This window comes from Haliaeetus leucocephalus, unplaced genomic scaffold, assembly GCF_000737465.1.
Source record: "Haliaeetus leucocephalus isolate CR32 unplaced genomic scaffold, Haliaeetus_leucocephalus-4.0 Scaffold395, whole genome shotgun sequence".
Lineage (NCBI taxonomy): Eukaryota > Metazoa > Chordata > Aves > Accipitriformes > Accipitridae > Haliaeetus > Haliaeetus leucocephalus.
Genome location: NW_010972831.1, coordinates 7017536 through 7037514, shown reverse-complemented (window position 1 = coordinate 7037514; position 19979 = coordinate 7017536). Strand labels below are relative to the sequence as shown.

Sequence of the window (19979 nt, the reverse complement as noted above, 5' to 3'; positions counted from 1 at the left end):
TGTGATCCCATTCCCAGATGGTTCTGAGTCTTTAAATCCATGCCAGCTTTCTAATAGGTTTAACTTGAGCTATTTGGCCTGGTTTAGTCTACAGAAACAATAATAATCCTGTAAGGCTTAAGAACAGAAGACACCCCCAAAAAGTTACATATCAAATTGAAATTTTATTGATTTCTTTTCCTATTTCTGTCATTAGGAGTAGTAATTTAATCAGAATAGTAACTTATAGTAGGTAACCTACAATAAGCATGATCGAGTTGTAACTACCCAGCAGGCACATCATCTAATGCATCGAAAACTACACAACACCTTACCCTCATCAGCAGAAAGTTTGGAAAATTTTGAACAAAAATTAGGATCTGAAGTAGAGGTGGAGGAGTGGAAAGGGTTTGCATCTTCCTGTAAAATATTTTTAGACAGTCTAACTAGAAAAGTAACATCAGTGAAAACATGCCCTCCTTTTCCTCTGTACATTCAGTATAATCACTAGACAAACCATGTACTAGCATGCAGAACACCCACACCAAAGCTGCAGTTCTAGGGTCACGTTAAGCTAACATAACTTCAGGCTGAACAGAGAAAGTTTACCTTCCCCCTTAACCCCAGGCACGTGCTGCAGCATCCTCACTTGTATCATTATCAGCTATTGTGCATTTACATAGTAAGGGAGATAAGAGAACTGATCCAGAAGAAAAACTAAACTGATTTCCTTTCTCCTCTCCCCCTCCTTCCTAGACGGATCAAATTCCCTTATCTGGCTTACCATCTCCTGGCTCTTGTGTTGCAATCATAGAATGGTTTGGGTTGGAAGGGACCTTTCAAGGTCAGCTACTCCAACCCCCCTGCGATGAGCAGGGGCATCTTCAACTAGATCCAGTTGCTCAGAGCCCTGTCCAACCTGACCTGGAACGTTTCCAGGGATGGGGCATCTACCACCTCTCTGGGCAACCTGGGCCAGTGTTTCACCTCCCTCATCGTAAAAAATTTCTGCTTTACATCTTGTCTGATCTACCCTCTTTTTGTCCAAAACCATACTAAAGCCCTACTAAGAAGTCTGTCCCCAATATATGAAGAAGCAATAATCTAAACATATAAAAGGAATGTTATTCTACCAGAAGTCAAGAAAGATAAATAGTTATCCCTTTGAAGATCAGCATATAGAAATATCATGGGTGCTTAGCACTGCCACAGATGTAAGCAACTTCATGATCCTCAGCAAAACAGTCAAGTGATGTAGAACAGCATCTGGTATGGTCCAAGAAATACAGGGATTTCTTGATGATTTAACAACATACCTGCCCCACAACAGTCAGTGTATCAACAGATGAGAGAGAATCTACCAAATAAAATACACTTTCCCTCAGTCTTGTTCCCTCTACAGGTATCAGGGTGCTACAATACTGATAAGAGCAAGCTCACAACACATGGCATTAGGACTAGAGTACCAGTATTCTGCAGGAAATAGAAGAAAAAGTATATTCATGGAGTTTCAAGAACAGAAATAAAAAAAAAAAAAAGACTAAAAGCAAGGTAAAAGCCACTTCATGAGACAGAACCTTATGTACATGAAGAGAATCACAGTACTATTATACTAGCTAAAGAACTGCACATAAAGGGCCAGTTTGTACTGTCATTTAGAAGAACTGCACATACACATTATTGCTCTCATTAGCAAATACAAAAGCATTATGCTAACTCTCTTGAGCATGAGCATGTAAATCACTTTTTCCTTTTAATCTACCTTTGTGACTAGGAAGAATAACAAATGTACTAGCTGCACTTCATTCTTGAAATGATGCAACACTAAGATTATTCAAAAAACATAAGGAAGTTCACATTGTCTTTACTGAAGAGTAAATCTGCAGAAACCTGCTTTCACTGGCAGGTGCATTATTTATCTATAGGAATTAAGAACTGAAAGATTGTTTTATTTTGTCAGAGAACCCTTCTCAAATATCTACGGTAGAAGCTTGTTATATTCAATTTTTAAAACTGTACTTCACAGATGGTTTCTACAGTGCTAACTTTACTGCTTTATATTTTAAACTCAGAAAAGAAAGGTTATCAGAAAGCATCTTATCTTCTTTTCTGTCAAGCAGTGGTTGAAATTACGTGGTCATTTAAAAGACAAAGAATTTTCAAACAATCATCTTCAAAAGAATAGCTGATAATTATTAGCATAAGTGCTACGTTGATATTATAGCCAAGGCAGGTCCGGTGTATTGACCTTCCACAGAAGAGCCAAACCTTTTCAAAAGTAAAACTGATGTAGTAGTAAGTAACATTCTCTGTATTGACTAGACTTACACAACTTAGGTTGAATATAAGTAAAAATGTGACAAAGGAATATTTTTCATTCACAGTAACAAGGAATTGTAGCCCACTGCAATAGTTTCACTTCTATAAAAATACGGGAAGATTTATTGGATTACAGCACATGTGAAAGTTTAACTCTGCAGTTGAAAAGCCAGCTGTTACATAATTTGATTTCTCCAGAATGATTTTTTGCACATAATCTTGTAAATCAGTCTCAGGATATGTAATGCACCATCTATTCCTCCATAAACGTAAACTAAAAGAAATCTCTTGCAATTTACAATATACACATATAATCATATTTGTTAATGAAGTTTAAATGAAGCATGATAAAAGGAGACTGCGCTTATTATCCAGAACATACTAATGTGTATGAAAAACATGCCATATTCTAAAGAGGTTTTATATAGATAAAGGATTTTGCCTTTTCAAAGTATAAAATTTTTTTCCTAATGCCTGTTCAAATCACATCAGGATGTGTGAACTGGGCTTTCATTCAGTAGGTCAAATTTTAAATAACTTATGATTATTTTAAAAAAATGTATCTTATCTAGACAGCATAGTCCAAAACATCAGAACAGACTGGCTTTCTAGGCCAAGTAAGTATTCATTTTTGTCAATTAAATACCTGATACAATTATTTGAGGTCACATGGAGATATATTGCAGTTGTGAAATGTAATCATATGCTACCAGTTTACTACCATATGCTATTTCATGTCTCCCTCATCACTTGTCCATTAAAAAACTGAAAAACTTTCAGACCTGTAAAACTATGAATAGTGTTTCTTAGTTCAATTCTCTAAGAATTAGACAAGTATAACCAGAAGAATGATAATGTCAAGTACACCTCAAGCCAGAGTCTTCATATCGTAAAGGAAGAACGGGTAAACATTTTCAGCAAAAATATGCACCTGAGAAACTGTAAATCTACTAAAAATGAGTTAATTTAAAACCAGCTGCCACACTGTGACTGACAGTCAGGTTGCATGACAGTGATAAACACTAAAAAAAAAAAAAAAAAAAAACCATCCTTCATTTTAATGCCATTTCCATGAAATGTACACCCTTCTTAAATACTGCATCGGTAGCAAGCCATGAATAATCTTCTGTCTGAGAAAAAAATTTAAAAACATGTTTTCATTTCAGGCACTATTTATTACAATTCTTTATACAACCAAAATTGACTAAGTATTTAAATATATTTTAAAACTTTAACTTTTACCCACCTATTGGTACAATCCTCTCTGGTTCACAGCAGTAGAAGCATACCATATTCCCAACATTTTAACTGAAACTTGGTTTGTTTTACTGTTTACCATGATATCCTCCGCACAAACCCCAGTCCCCAGTCACAGAGCGAGCTCTTCATTGCGCAACGGCTGAGTCAGAACCAGAGACTGAATGACTGAACACCAAACAGTATTTCTGACTAAACACACTTGTTCGTTGCTTTCAAATTAACACACGGAAGATTCTGGCACCTGGGCACAGAGAGCTGCTTTGCAAGACATAAAATAGCCCGGGAACTAAGAGGATAATGAAGTGGCAAGATGCAGATTAAGTGACACTGAGGCTTTTTCTTATCGGGCTCATCTGCTGTAATACTTTCATCTTCCCCCCCCTCCCCTCAATTGAAAAATGGACATACAGAGAAGGGAATATTATGACTTGAACCAAGATCCTTGTGTCTGTCAGACACAACTACCCAGGCGTTTATCTAGGAGAATGTAGTGTATCACCGCCTTAAGATGGGAACCCATACAGAAGAGATATTAAACACTACAGTTCCTCTCAAAGCACAAGTGTTCACACACTTGGAAGAAAATAGTACAGAATGAAATTCGCTCTTGAAGGTACCTTTAATAAATCCAAAATCTTCAGAACTGACTTCTAGTGACCTTCCATGCATCATTAAGAGATGGTGTTTCAAGAGTGGGTACCACAACTGAAGTGGGCAAGCTACAGAACATGTATTTAACATCCAGACAGCCTTTTAATGTGAGCAAAGTTAAGTGATCACTTCATTTCACTTTCCTTTTACAGACTCACATCTTCATCTTAACACAAAGCCCTACAGGTTTATAAACCCATCTCTGACAGGAGTGTTTACTTCCACAACATTCAGTTTCAATTTTAAGCTGTTTCAAAAACTCACTCTTCCATTTCAACCACGCTGTCTGGTTATGCAGGGCTTCTCTCATTTATTATGTTAAATTAGCGATAACTGTATGTTCTAAAATATAATTATTATACTGATTACACACTGTCTTACTGCATCTCGGTATGTAAGAGCTGTCAGAAAAAGCAGGAATACTTTGATGAATTTTTCTGACGACAGAAGAGAGTCTCTTCAATTCAGAAGAGAATTAGGATGCTATTATAGTAAGAACTCAGTGACACGAGAACCAGATAACAAAGAAGTACAAATTACGTGGTCTGTCAGTTTGAAACCAGTAACCCCTCTGATAAATGGGAGTATTCTCCCCATGGAAAAGAACTGAAAACCTGAGCATACAAGCCCATCACGTGACACTGAGACACAACAAAATGATTCAAGTCATAAAAAAGGAACCACCACCTATGTTGCAGCAAAAGAATTATTTCCAGCCAAATGAAGGAAACTAATGAGGTGTCATCTGGCATCAGTATGACAGCAACATGTATCACCCAAGGCTGAGATGGAACAGGGGATGGAGCACAAGGTCTGAAACAGACCTGCACTGGGCTCATTTTACTTTGACAAAAAGGTCAAGAAGAAACATAACAGTCACTTGCATTTAGGCTGAATGGTAAGAAGGAAGGAGAGCAGAGTGTCTGAAACCAAGGACAATGTTGACAGAAAATTAAGACAAAATGCCCCACATGTAGAAGATGTACTGGAATAGTTTTCCCCAATGAAGAAAAATAAAATTCTTAAAAAAATAAGCCTCAATATCTTACGAAAGGAATGATACAGTGACCCCCCAGGGTCTGCACTTGGAGGGACAGGAGACCTTTCTGTGTCTCATGTTCCTGTGCGTCTGTCTGCCAAACTAAGCCACAGAAAGCTGTACTTTGCAGGTAGGATGGAGTCAGTTCCATTCTGATACCTACAAGAGTGCAAACCAGCCAGGGTAGGCAACAAAATGACAGCCTCCAGTGGCAGAGAATTGTTGATTATTGAATTACATTTGGAAAAGATTAGGTGTTTAATTTGTAATTATTAAGGATGTATAATGATTTGGGGGAATATTCCCCTACAGAGAACTTCAGTGTTAGCAGTAGTCCCTGACAGGATTTACCTTTGATTTACATGCTCCACTACAGTGCTATTCAATATGATGTTTTTAAAAAAAAAAAAAAAAAACCAAAAAACCCGAAAGGTACCCAATCATACAATGAAACTGAGAAAATCCAAACTACTGCTAGCTGGTCAGTACTCAGGTGTAGAAGAGACTCGTATCCCTGAAACTGGTTTTTGGGAACAAAGGTCCCAAAGAAACTTAAGTTATTTTGGCAGCTTTCAAATGAAATTATTCATATTTATGATTTAAGTGAAATGGAACAAAATTTGATTAAAAGCAGTAAGTGTGTGCAACTTCCTGTAACTTTAAAATTTCATTTCTAATTATGTGCTGAGAAATATAATTAAAGTCATCTGCATACCAAAATAAATGTTATTTACAAATGAAAAATTAGAATTCCTTTGTTTCCCTGATAGCTTGGCTCATTAAGCAAATTTAAACGGAGTCACTGGTGCTTTGCAATAAAATGTTCGCTGTCTGTTTCTAAATCAATGTTAATAACTTTCACTATTTTTATCACTGCAATTTTTCATGTCTCTGACATATTCAAGATGTTTAATGGGAAGCAGTACACTGTGAGAGGAGGTAAGGCTTGGTAGGAAGGTCTGAAGCTTGAGCCAGGAGAGGGCGCGTGGCGAGCCAGCCGGAGCCCCAGGAGCCAGGTGAGAAATTCATAATCGTGCCAGCAAGTTTCACAAATTAGTTTCCATTTTACAGCAGAAGAAATTTTAAAACCTTTCACTCTTTCACTGTACTCTGCTAACAGTGTCTGCCTAGGTTTACTAAACATTATTTCAGTTACTTGTTGTCCCCAAAGGAAACCACTATCCTAGGTAAAAGTATTATAAACAAGCCTTCATTTAGAGAAAAGGAACTGTCATAACAGCCCTTACTGTTTTACATTCAGCTGTGTTAAGAATACTTCTGCTCTAAATTTCTTATTCTTTAGATTGACCTGATTAGACTGCAATTATTAAATGTAAAAAACAAAACAGCAAGGCCCCAAATATTCATACTTCGCTGCAATTACTTCCAAGTGCTCAAACGCTTATCTTTTCCTTACTTTTTGCATGTGTTGTATGAGATTCCTATACTGTCTCAAATCACAAGGGAAATCATCGGATATGTTATAAAGAAAGTATTTGTCCAGACCTGGGGGAGGCTGGTTAGTTCACCAGCAGGTTACTTCACCAGTTCATCTTCCTACTATCTTAAATTCCTGACAGTTCTCCGTATCTGTCATTTGAAAGATACCGAGCTGCAGACATCATAACACAGCACAACTACTTTCTCTTTTTCTTATTACAACATTTAACTGGAAAATAACAAAAACACAATAAAATTTAATTTTATCTAGACGTCCAAACATAACTGTCACATAAGCTTTCCAAATTCGGTTAAGTATACTGAGCCTGTGGACAGTATGCAATTTGAAACACTTTACTGATTCAAAAATACATGTAAGCTACATAGTTTTCTGGCATACAATGAAAAGCCCAACCCCAGATCTGACATGCACTTGAAAATTCAATGATCACCTCAAACACTCTCAAATATTTTATTTTACTTCAGCGTTTTTAATCCTAACAATGGAAAACTTAATTTTTCACTCAGTTCTACCTTCATTACACTCAGCCAACAGCTTATAGAAGTAAGCTGGCAGTAAAGAAACACCACCAACTACTAGAAAACACTGGATTTCTTAGTGGTCTGATGCAATACATAGCAACAGAAATTAACTTTTTTTTTTCTCCCCAGAAGTTAATTTTTTTTCCACCGAGAACACAGGTTGTGTTGAAACACCCAGCAAAGACCCAAAACTCTGCAAACATATTTCACAAGGCTTTAAAAGTCTGGTAAGTTCTCCAGCAGAACATGTAGCCATATGAACTAGCACACATAAAATAGCAACAACGCATGCATGTTTCCTAGAAAAGAAAGAAGACTAAACACTTCCTTTCGTAATTCGTTTTATAGCATCAGATTCCACAATACACAGGAGTGTTATGAAATTATTATAAGCCAACTTGATCATAGAGAGATTAAAACCAAATACAGGAGTATTACTTGAACTTCTAACCTTAAAATATGAGGAATTACAAGATACAGCTAAGAGGCAGAATAAGCTGATTTCAGGACTGACATTTTCAACAAAGATGATGGCTACACTGAGGTAAGATAACTGAGTCTGCTATGAAAATTTAAACAGAGAGCAAGACTGTTGCTTCATAAAGAAGTCAGTATATGTAACAGCAATTAAGCAACCTCTGAGACTGCACAGTTGAAGATGTTAAAGAGGTAACTGGAAGTTAGAGCAGACAATAGTCATTAAATGGAAAACAGACTACGCTCCTGCAGAAGGCATCCTCAGAAAAAGATTTTAAGGCTGAAATGGTAGCAGAGACGCTGTTATCAGTTGATAGGTCCTTGCAATCAAAAAGGCTCAAATGTAAACTGAGGTACTTGAGGCAATTTGATTTGCTAGAGACTGATTAAGTAACTGGGATTCTGTTAAGACAAAGGTTGAGAAATTTGAGATGAGAAGATGAAAACACTCCCTCTACAAAATGAAAAGAAAAAATAACTACTACAGTAGAGATAAATATGACATGGAACCACCTGAACAATTTTTTTCTAAGAATTGGAATAGATTTTGTCCCCATTCATTTTTTTCTAATATGCTTCTCATCCAGTCTCCTTAATTTTGTTTATAATTATAGCACTTCAATCTTAATTTCTCTAATTCTTTGTTTAAAACTGAGAAAATCTCTTAGACTATAAATTGAAGAAAGGCTTTCTTCTTGATACAAGAACATAGGTGTGGGTTGGCTAAAGTAGAACATTATGCTCTTCAGTCTAAAGACCATTTCTTTCTCGAATAATTGATTTTGCACATTTGAAATAGCTAGGAATACAGTTGAGGGCCTGGCTGCAGAGGGTAACAGTGACAGGTATATTAAAACCAGAGGAAGTGAGAACATTAAATATGGAATAAAATCTACTAAAACAGTAGCTCTTGATTTTGTTTTTTATTATAAACTTCAGTTGCAGTATAAATAAACTTTCGACAAAAAGCATAGTAAAAATTGTTCAGAAAAGGTTTCAATTTTGAAGCATGAAAAAAATTGAAGTAAGCTCTGAGGTAATATCCAGAGGCCTGGCGCAAAGCTTTCTTTGAACACTTAGGGCAGAGGAAACTTGACAAGGTTGGAGGCATGGTGGATCTCAATTCGATACAGCTTGAGAGATTTTTCCAAGGGCTGAAGTCTAGAAAATTCAAAGAGGGTTGTTGTTTTTTTGGTTTTTTTTGCATACCTCTTTCTCTACCTTGTCTATTAGACCTCAGAGAATTTAGTGGTCTTCTGAAACCTCAACGTCTACTGCAGTCTCTCATGTAACGCAAATAAATTATCTCCCTATAAACTAATTTTATTATGCATTTTCATTTCAGATGGTCAGAACAGAATTGTAATGCTCATATTTAAAACCAAGAGAAAAAACTGTATGTTGCTTTATTCAAGTAACCCACCCATTAAAGAGATTAAATGCCGTGCTGACACCAACAAAGAAAATCTATGAGAGTACATAAAACACAACCAGATTGCTCAAATCACTAACATCTCAATAGCAAACACCCTTCTCCTAGGGATACCACAGTCCCTTAGATGCTTTACTGTAATGTATAGCATAATTTATCAAGTATAATTTATCAGCCTTTTGTTTTTACATTTAATTTAAAAAACAGCTGCTCCTTCTTGTTCTTTGGAGATTATTCCTAAATGCAAATCCTGAGGAGGCTTCTCTTTAGTTAATTTAGTTCCCTGTCTACATCACGTGCCAGGAATATTACTTATTTTACTGCAGAAAGCAAATTAAGAAGTAATACTTATTTCTGAATTGAGCATTATTTTCAGAACTGTCTCAATAGTTTTACGATCCACTATATCTGAAAGACCAAATATTAAAGCAGTATTAATGTCAAGTCAATTTAAATAAATGCATTTCCCCCAAAGAGAAAATATTTTCCTTTTCTTTTTTTCTTAATTTGCTCAGTAGCAAACTTCTACTGCAAGAAGTGTTGCTAACTCTGTATTGTTATCTCTTAAAAATAACGACCAACAGTGTCCTTGTACATAACAATGTTTTACATGTCACAGCACAAAAAGCAGAGAACAAATTAGCACGGAGAAGAAATTTATCTCACTGAACAGAACTGCACGTATCTCATCAGAGTAGGGAGCTTTAATAAACAACTACAGCAAGGCAACAGTTTATGTCTGTGAACTCAGAAACAGTTTTAAAAAATGTGCGTAATAACAAGCATTGTTTACTTACAGTGTGTGACTCCAGCCAGGGTTTGATAGAAGGTAGGGGTATCACTATCATCAGTGAGTGTCACATATACACCTCCAGACAGCAGCCAACGGGAAAACGTGAAAGCATCTTTGTTGTGCAATAGCCAAACCCTGAACTTCTCATAGTTTACCTTTTCACCCTGTAAGAAAAATAAGAAAATGTGAGCTGTTTTTCTCTGCTTTCTCAGTACCAGTAAACAGGAACCATCCAGCTGTATGAACAATAATTGGGACAATGTCCTATAAAAATAAGTACTACAATAATTTTTTTTATTTGGAGCCATGCCTGTTTTTCCATTTCATTCTGAAATACAGCACTGGGAGGGAAATTAGACTCCTCAGCTCTCTCTGCATTTCAACCACCTACTCAATGTGTCCTTTGGAAAGTCATTTACTCTGAGCCTCAGGTTAAAGGGATTAGAAGAAAAATGGTTACTTACAACTCAAAATAACAGAGGTTATTTTTATGAATTTAAATTTATTATGATAGATAAAAGCTCTTATGTGCCAAGTAACAGGTGCTATAAAATCATAAACATTCTGTTATATCTGCGCAACTATACAAACACTTAACACAGAGAAACTAGATTTGTGAATAACTAATAATATGATTAATCGCTGCAGTAGCACGTCAATTTTTTGCCTCTATTGACCAAAACCCACTCTGGAGCATACATGTAAACATGAATGTCAATTCATAGTATCTCCTAACTCAGTCCTCTTGCTGGATGTCTTATGGAACTGCCTGTTCAGGAATACATAAAAACTATAGATTCACAGAGTTTAAATGCTGGAGAGGCTGTTTAAACCATTTAGTTGAATGGTTTCCAAGCTGTGGCCATGAAACCATAGAGATCAGCAGACTAATTTCTACAGGACCTACAAAACTAACTAAAATCCAGGCAAACTTATTATCAGTAGACAAACTCATTTTATGGAGATCCTAATCTCCATGAGACATAAACAGGGGTCTGCAAAGTGAAAGAGGTTTCAAGTCATTGATTATTTAAACTTCCCTAATATCACAGACCATTAAACTTTGCTGAACTACATCTCTACAGAATCCAACAGTTTGCATTTGGCCACGGACTATCTGCAACTGCCAACTACAGAAAATTGAAAATCCACTACTTCCTTTGCCAGTTTGCTCAAATGGTTAATCACCATCGCTGCTAAAACATTTGCTTCATATTCCAATTGTAATGGATCATTTCAGATCATGCCTCTTTTTCCTAGACTAAAGAGCGTTACATTTTTCTCGAACAAATAAATGCAGAAATACCCCAATACTTACAGCTACTATCATAGACTTCCATGTGGTTATAATTCAAGGAAGTCAAGATGCTACACTGCTATTCCATCAACAGTTTAATCTGTATAGATCCACACTACTGACTGACAGCATGGTCCTAACCTTCCTCTTACCAAACGCTGTTTCTGATCCTTCATCCCTTCTCTTTTGTGACAGCAATCACATTAGTGCAGTCATGTGGCAAAACAGATCTAGCTGAAAAATAACTTATAGGATTACAGAAAAAGGGCTTACTTCTCAGCCAGATCAGTTTCCCAATCCAGTTCATCAAGGCATCATATAAATACTTGAGCCAGCACAAAGTTAGGAGAATGACAGTCAGGAAAAGGGCAACTCAACAACATGGACTTTGCAGGACTTAACCCATTATGGAACCACTTGCTTAAGCAAAAAAAAAAAAAAAAACTAGAGCAATACAGGTATCATTGAATTTGTTTCCTGTATTTCAGAAACAAGACTGAGAAAAACTCAAGATGCATTTTAAAGCTTATATTTCTAGATGAGTACATGCAATAATTCTGAAGAACAGGAGTACCTATAAACATCATCCTTGAAAGCATAAACTCATCTGCCATACGGCAGGAAGGAAGGCCCACAGCAGGAACATTAAACTTTCTCACTCTCCAGCAATGACCTAGTATGATTAACAGGCCAGTAAATCCTGCTGAGTGGGTTATTACACTATTTTCATTTTAAAAGAAAAATCAATATACAGCATTTTCTTGAACAGGAAAATGGTATGAAGCCAGATTGATACTTCTCTTCCTGCAAGACTGCATAAAGTATTTCTGGATTTCTTGGACAGTGTGCAATTAACTTTTAGGGTATAATTCATCACACCATATTGATGGGAAATTATAAATAGGAAATACTGAAGTGGGTCAGCTCCAGAAACTGGACTGCAGTATACATATGATTTATGATTCCAGCCAAGAATGACGAATGTAATCATTGCCTACAAAGCCAACATGACACCACCGCCAGATTAAATGAGTCTGCCTCAGTCAATGCCTATAACCAAAGTTACCTTCAATACAGTACAATAAAATTTAAGGTAATGAAGTAATCTGATATTCACAAATAAAGCTTCTAGTCAATCGGTTTTTCAGTGGAATGTATAATGATGACTAGATTTTGCTGATCTGTAGTCCTCTGATAACAAATGAAGCAACCAAAGCACAAAAACCTGACAATTCATCAGGATCACTAGTGCCAAAAGAAATATCTGTGAATATTTAAAAGTAACAATAGCCTGTTTTAGAGGACTTCAGCAAACTTCATAAACATTACATCTCTCAAACAACCTAAAGCATAAATAAATGTTGTAGCTCCTAGCAGGCACAGTGAGACAAAAGTAATACTATAAAACTACTATTTTTAAGCAACCACTGCTGGCAGGCATTTTTAAATCCAGGATGCAGACTTTCCTTCCCCTCTCAGACCTGTATTCTAGATTTCTTCCCCAATCACAGTAAAATGTCCACACTAATGAAAAAATTCCACTAACAATATTAGCAGTTAAATTTACTTGGTAACATGATTACCCTTGGGAAATGATACCTTTCAAACTAGCACAGTAAGTAAAGCAGCATGGAGAATGCCTACATTTATACACCAAGCTGCAATTCACATCAATACAAATTAACGTAATATTACAACATAAGAAGCTATGAGCTTTTACCCAATTTAAACAAGGTCCATTTGTTCCCATACATGCACAAGCATGTGTGTCAGAGAAAAACAAACTACCCAATGTAATTTTCACTTTTTTTGTAAATACAAGAGGATAAAACCTGTAGGAAATACCTCAGAGAAACATTTCTTGAGTGACTCTGGGACTTTTCCATCGACCACATGCAGCATCTTCTCCATCTCTTCACGGACAACATAACTCCCAGATTCATTAGAAAAGAGACTGAAAATGTCTGAGGAAGTACAGAAATGTTTAAGCAAATATGGTGGTTACATTTTTCAATTATTAAGTTCACAACTGGCTGAGAATGCCAAAAGCTGTGCAACAACTAAAGCACTAAAAACTTAGATTAATTCAATTTCAATATAGCTCAACAAGGTTTAGGTCAAGAAGTATCTCCTTTTTCTTTTACTATTGTCCACTAATCAAAAGGAAAATAAATACTATCAAGTCAGATTAACAAGGAAGACAAAACAACAGAAGTCAGTAGGCAGATGCTTTCATTTGTTTTGAAACATATCAATGCCGTCCTCCTTCCTCTGCCCACATACAGTGATCAACAGTCTTTCTGTAGGATCCTAACATTTACATTCATGATGACTTATCAAATATTTCATTTTGGTGAGTACAGAAAACAAAAATGCACTGAATTTCAAAATACACAGCTAAAAAAGTCTAAAAATATACTATCTTTACTGGCAAATGTATGCCCTGGTTACATATAAAAATAGGGACTTAGTATACCACAATTTATGCTTGCTTTACATAAGCGTATTATACACTCACTCTCCACTAGCCTGTTGTTACTGTTCTAAGTTACATTACTTACATTTTGCTTTCTCTTCCTCTCTGCCTCTTGTAAGTAGAACTAATCCAACTATCAAGTTATTGAAGTGCAGCCCTTTGGATATTCCTCCAAATGAACAGTAGATAACCTAGAATAATAAAACAGAGAAGTTAACCAAAAAGTTAACAGGGCAAACAGGGATGTCAGAACTAAACGCAACAACTTATACTAAGGCTCCTTCTTATGTAGTTTTTAGGCTAGTCATCTCTCATTCAGCTAAACACACTTCTGATTTCAGTTCTGTTAACTTTCATAGCTCTTCCAGTATCTATAAAACAGCCTTTCCAGGGGCTTTTATTTAGTGAAATGCAGGTACTTTTCCTGAACAGCAATATATATTAAAAAAAAAAAAAAAAAAGCTAGAATCCTCCAATGAAGACAGCTTCTTGCTTGCTCACTGGTGCTACCTCCCCAGTCTTATCAAGGTAATGAAGATGAAATCTCCTTCAGACGAGGCTTTGATAGTCTCAAAGCCATCAAGAGGTTGTTGGAGCATCAAGTGTTTCATTGCCCCAGTCATGGGAGATACACTTCCAGTAAGCCATCAAAAACTGCTGCTTTGAAATGTTGTGACACACAAAAAAAACCAACCTTCCATCAACAATACCTTAACTATCTTATCACTGCAACTGTTGCTAGAATGACCATTCCAGTTTAGTACCCTGCTCTAACAATAGTACTTAAATCTTGCTTCCAACAGAAAGCAATAGAAATCAAGACTTCTATCTGGAAGTTACTTGAAGATCCACAGAGCCGCCACCAGGAACAACATTGTCAATGGAAGGGCTGAAGCATTTACCTTTCACATGAAAAGTAGTCTGTATACTGCAGCTTAACTTACTCAACAGCATCTTAACAGTGATGCAATACTGATACATGAGATATGAAGGAAGTCAGTCATTTTAGGACAAACAGCAACTGCTTTTAGTTATCAAGAATTACCAATTCGCTTATTGCAAGGTACTACTTCACCTTGCCTCTAATACTACAAAGCACAAATTAAAATATGTATGCTATACTGCTCTTCAAACATGGACTCCTCCTGTAATCCCAAATCTATTCCTAAAAGCACCAGTACTTTATCAGTATCACAAGACAGAAATCTGCATTAGGTAATACAACTTAAAGCAGTCAGAACTTATCAATTATTCTTACATACAAGAATTATTTCAGTGTCTATGTCTTACAATTTGATTTCTTATAGATATCACACTGTACGTCTAACCATAAAGAGTAAGTATTAAGTCTAGCTGATGGGGAACTATTACTGTGAAAGACCAGAACAAAGTGATTTGTCACTGATCATGGTTTGGACAGTAGGCTTATTTGCTGAACTTGTTTTTTAAATATAACTTTTTCAGAGGGAAAGATAAAGGAACAGAGATCAACTTCTATTAAGAAAAGTATTGTGCACATTTTAAACAGTATTTTCTTTGCTTGCATCTGAATTACATTCTGAATAAACAATATTAAAACCAGGATGCGTACATGCAGTTATGTACTGCTTTTTCATTTTTCTCCAGTAAAGCCTTCAGTATTTTCTTTATATGAGAATTTAGCCAAATAGCAATAGCAGACTTCAGAGGTCAGCAGAGCTTCATAATTAATGCGGACAGATTCACTATTTTGTGTATTACCCACAAAGCAGAGTGAATCATTAGTAAACCATGGGATGAAATCCCCAGATCTTAACTGCAACACCTGTATCCCTTCCCCCTGCCTTTTGTTTGTTTTTAAACATAGGAACTACAACCAGACAATTCTAAACAGCTAAAGCAACACTTTTTTTGACCTTCTAAGCTCTGTTTGGTTTGGGGTTTTTTCCCTTTGAAACTACAAATGCTTGCATAATACATTTTAGCCTGTTTTGCAAGCCTACCAAAGAAGCCATGACACCTTGGGGCACACAGACAAAAATCCACCAATCTACAGAATCAAAACACTTTTAAATTTTTTTAAACTTCCACCATAACCATCAGGAAACATTTACACTCAGAGATGACTAGAAAACAACAGTGAGAGATGGTATGTGCAGTTGGAGTGACACTTGTCCTCTACACCATCAGCAGTTCTGGAAAAAACGCGTGTCACTAACGTTATCTTAAGCATGTGAAATCCTGTGAATCTACCCAACAAGTTAAAGTTTTAAACACATCAAAATAATCTACTTTTAAACCACAATAAAACAAAATCACTACAGGGATGTACAAATTCTCATATTAATTAGGACTTCAGTTTTGAAGTATAAAGGTTGTTACAGCACAAAATCTACCACTGTATGAGGACCTGCCACAAATAGCAGAATTAGGATCATAAACCTAGTGGATGCATCCAGTGAACACTCTAGTATAATAAATTTATGTTTGAAAAACCACAGGAATAATTCTAAATCAGGTTTTCAAAAATAAATCAAAACTACATTTAAGTACGATTAGAATTTTTCCTGTCTCTTTGCAGACACGTGCAGCCTACATTTAATTACTTTTTAAAAGTATTTTCCATCTTCTGCCTCTCTTAAACACTGTAGTTTCATCGCTGGCTTAAACGAGTGCTAACCATTCGCCTGCCCCCAACAACTCCTTCCCACCCACACACCACTTCCAACATCTATGCCAAAACAAGCATTCATGCAGCAGGACTATGAATGAAATCAGGAAACCAACTTGGGTTTGAATTAACCATTTCTGTTATCAGGTTTCATTAATCCAGCTCAAAGTGCATGACCTCAGGGTGAGAATAAGTAGCCAGGATTAAGCTGACTGTGAAACTGGTATAAAATAACTACATAAATGATATTTCAAATATTACAAGGGACCTACACGCTACCATAACCATGTAGGACATTCAGTGTAATCAAGTGCAGTCTATTACCAGTTGTGCCCTTCAAAGGAGTCAGACAGCACAACATTACAAGGGAGTAGAATAAGGAGGAAACCAATTCTCAACAGGCTGAAGTCCCTTTGCAAAATGCGAGTGCCATGTCTCCCAAAGTAAGACTGAAAAAAGTTACCATCTCACTGATGCAGGTCTATATGCCAGGAAACTGTTTACCAAAGAACTGGCAGCCGTCAATATTTGTTACTCTAACTGTAAGCTAAGAAATCAGTAAAGTACTTAGAAAGAATTTGCGCCTTTTACATTGATAAAGCAAGATGTAACAAAACTTGTTGCCAAAAGATTTATTTGCTTTAAAACAAACAGCTCAACACTGGAAACAGACATGAGAGAAAATAAAATCTTGCTGCATTATTAAAAAGACCAGCTTTTGAGGTCATCTGCTGACCACTATTTGTTATTAATAAAAGAAAATTTAGCTTCCTTCGTAGTTTAATCACTTATAATATTGTTTCATAATAAATCACTTGTAAATCACAAAGTGACAGTAATCTGACACTTTCAGAGACAGTTCTGAGTAAAGATGGAAACAGACAGCACTTAAAGGAAGCCTCTGTGAACAGGTGCAATAATATCACTGTGAGGCTTTGAACCTGTAGTTTTTCCTATTAAAAAAAGGCAGAAGAATCAGCTGAAAATTCCCAATGAGTATATTATATGCCTATTAACTTCCACATCTGCAGAGGCTGGCACATCTCTCCTTGGAGTCTCTCAAGGACAATGGTGTGGGGCTCAAAAATTGAGCTTCAGAAATGTCTAATGACAAAGCTCAGACAGATCTGTTTCCTCAAGTACCTCAGCCTAAATGAGTTGGCATTCTAGAAGAGGTTCACAAGGTTAGGTGGAACAAGAAGAAAGTTACTGGACCCAAAAATCCCTCTTTCTATCCCCTCTTTCCCCTCCAGTAACAGCAATCACAGGGCTGCAGCCAAAATCCTCAAGCACAAGTAAAGGGTGGAAGAAGAGAGCTGAATACCAGAGCCACGTGAATGAGTCACTGCTCTTACTGTCTCCGGTGTGGTTTCCATCTCAAGTGAAAATTAAGCCAGGACTGGGAGAGACAAAACAAAACCAGCCACGGGCCTGTCAAGGGCACTGGGTAGATCTGGCTAAGCCACGCGGTGCTGTAGTGGCAAAAAGAAGAAAAGGAAATACCTAACACAGACTAGCTACGTTAGATTTACTAGTGCAACTGCCCTTTACGCTTTGTGTATAACAGGGTGTGGAAAATCTACCACTGTTGCCTTTCCAACAGCAGGCAGCAGACTAGCAGAATTCATTTGCAGAATGGGTTCTAGATGACCTCCAAAGAAGCATTGGGCAACAAGGCAGTAAAAAAATTCTAAAATTTTGTTCACACCTCTGTCACAGTTATGACCAGACACAACACTGAAGCAGACAGTTTCCCTGAAGACACTTACCTCAATATAGTTCTGTGTGTTACCTTCAGTAAATCCTCTCCTTGTCCACCCATCAAGCTATCGCTTTTCATTTGCTATCCACTTAAGACTATTAAAAGATGTCTGAAGGCAAGTCAATGTAAATGAGGCCAATAATACAGATGAATCTAATTCTACAGAAAGCATTATGTAGAACCTGCAGTTTCATTCCACTATAAGACATAGCGCTACCCAAATACATTAACTTCCCACAGGGTGCTCAGATCATCCTCTTCTATTATGAAACTTAATCCATTTACAAATGCTTGAAGGGCTAAATTACTAAAACTATATTTGTGCTCTATTTGGACACAATAACTGTACATGCATCATGGACAATGTCGTGGCAGAGATTTGAATTCCACACTTTCTACTTCTAATCATTCTGATTTCACAAGATGCCTTCAAGGCTACGCTGCATATGTAAGCAATTTACCTTTATGTTACACTGGAATCATTACTTTTTTAAAAATATGCAGTTAGCTCTGCTGAACACTATAGTTTAAGTCTTAATATAGCTATTTCTGATCAAAAAAATAAACCACAAAGAGCACAAAGAAGAGAATTCTTGCATTTCAGATTAACAGGACTTCCAAGACAAAAAATACATACATGAATAAACAAATGAGAAATCACTGTTTTTCTTTCACAAATTTTAGTAAAATATGATCTTTTCTTTATACTTGATTCTCCATCACTCAAAGTTAACCCTTCTGTGCTTTTAGACTTCTTAAGAACATCTATTTTATAGATTACCTCCAATAAAGCTGTCTCCTCTCTTCATCCATCTCAAAGCGTATTTCTAATTCATACCCATTTCTTAGTTTTTCAACTTCCTTCTGTTGAACTTTGTACATCTCAGTTATGATATCAGTTGAATGCCAAATATTACCTTTATATATTATTTCAACATAACACATTGACTGTTCATGATATAAACACAGAAAAGGAATTCTATGGATAATGTCCAATATAATAGTATTTAACATACGTAATTACAACCATGGGCAGCTGACATTACTTTGAGTTTAGCTGCTTAACCATTCTTTGGGAAGAGTATATAAACACTGAATAGTTATATAACGATATACAACAGAGATTAGTTTGCATTTCTAAGGAAGGAGCTCCACAATTTTTCACACTAATGTGCTATTTGGAAAACTTCTTCTAATAAGATGCACCATCAAAATATGATGAAATTTTGTATTTTCCAAAATTACTTAATACTGTTGCACCTTTACTTAAAATAGCCACACCCAGACAGTATCATAGCAATTTACATTTCAGAATGTAAAATTTACTATAATTGAATTGTACATAGTCATATTTCTTTACAAAATTTAAGTCTGACATGTTATGTTTCATGGATAACTGAAGAATGTAACAATATGGTTCCTCTTCTGTTAAAAAAAAAGTCTCAGTCTATACAAACAGTTCCCTTTAGGTCCAAATCCCTGGCGCTGTGCCCATACACTCTAGTAAGCCTGCTGGAAGAGTAGGAGAGGATGCTCAAGGCATTCTTTTGGCTCCTTTCTAAATGTCCTGGATTCTTTCCTGATTTTATCCTTATGACCCCTCTTCTCAGTCCTTGACAAGTCTGTGTTCTTGTTCTTTTAGCAGCCCCCCTCAATGTGTCCTTCATGTCTCTGTTAGCATCATCCCTCTTCTCTTTGCATTACTCGGACTGCAGCTTGTTAACCAATTAGTCACATTTAGAGAAAAAGATGCACTGCACTTAACTACTTAGTAAGTTATCACACAATGCTGTGTATAAACTGTCTCACAATCATAATATATGTAGGTATATATAAAAAGTATAATCTAATTAGTCATTGA

General features: G+C 36.3%; 1 protein-coding gene across 1 annotated transcript in view; it reads right to left on the bottom strand.

Moving 5' to 3' along the window:
• Nucleotides 1-19979, bottom strand: part of USP32 (ubiquitin specific peptidase 32) — a 77006-nt gene that overhangs the window by 35062 nt on the left and 21965 nt on the right. Inside the window, exons 5-7 of the mRNA XM_010573959.1 lie at nucleotides 13792-13897; nucleotides 13076-13194; nucleotides 9938-10097 (exon numbers count right to left, since the gene is read on the bottom strand). Of these exons, the coding sequence (XP_010572261.1) occupies nucleotides 9938-10097; nucleotides 13076-13194; nucleotides 13792-13897 (385 nt within the window). The remainder of the gene's footprint in view (nucleotides 1-9937; nucleotides 10098-13075; nucleotides 13195-13791; nucleotides 13898-19979) is intronic.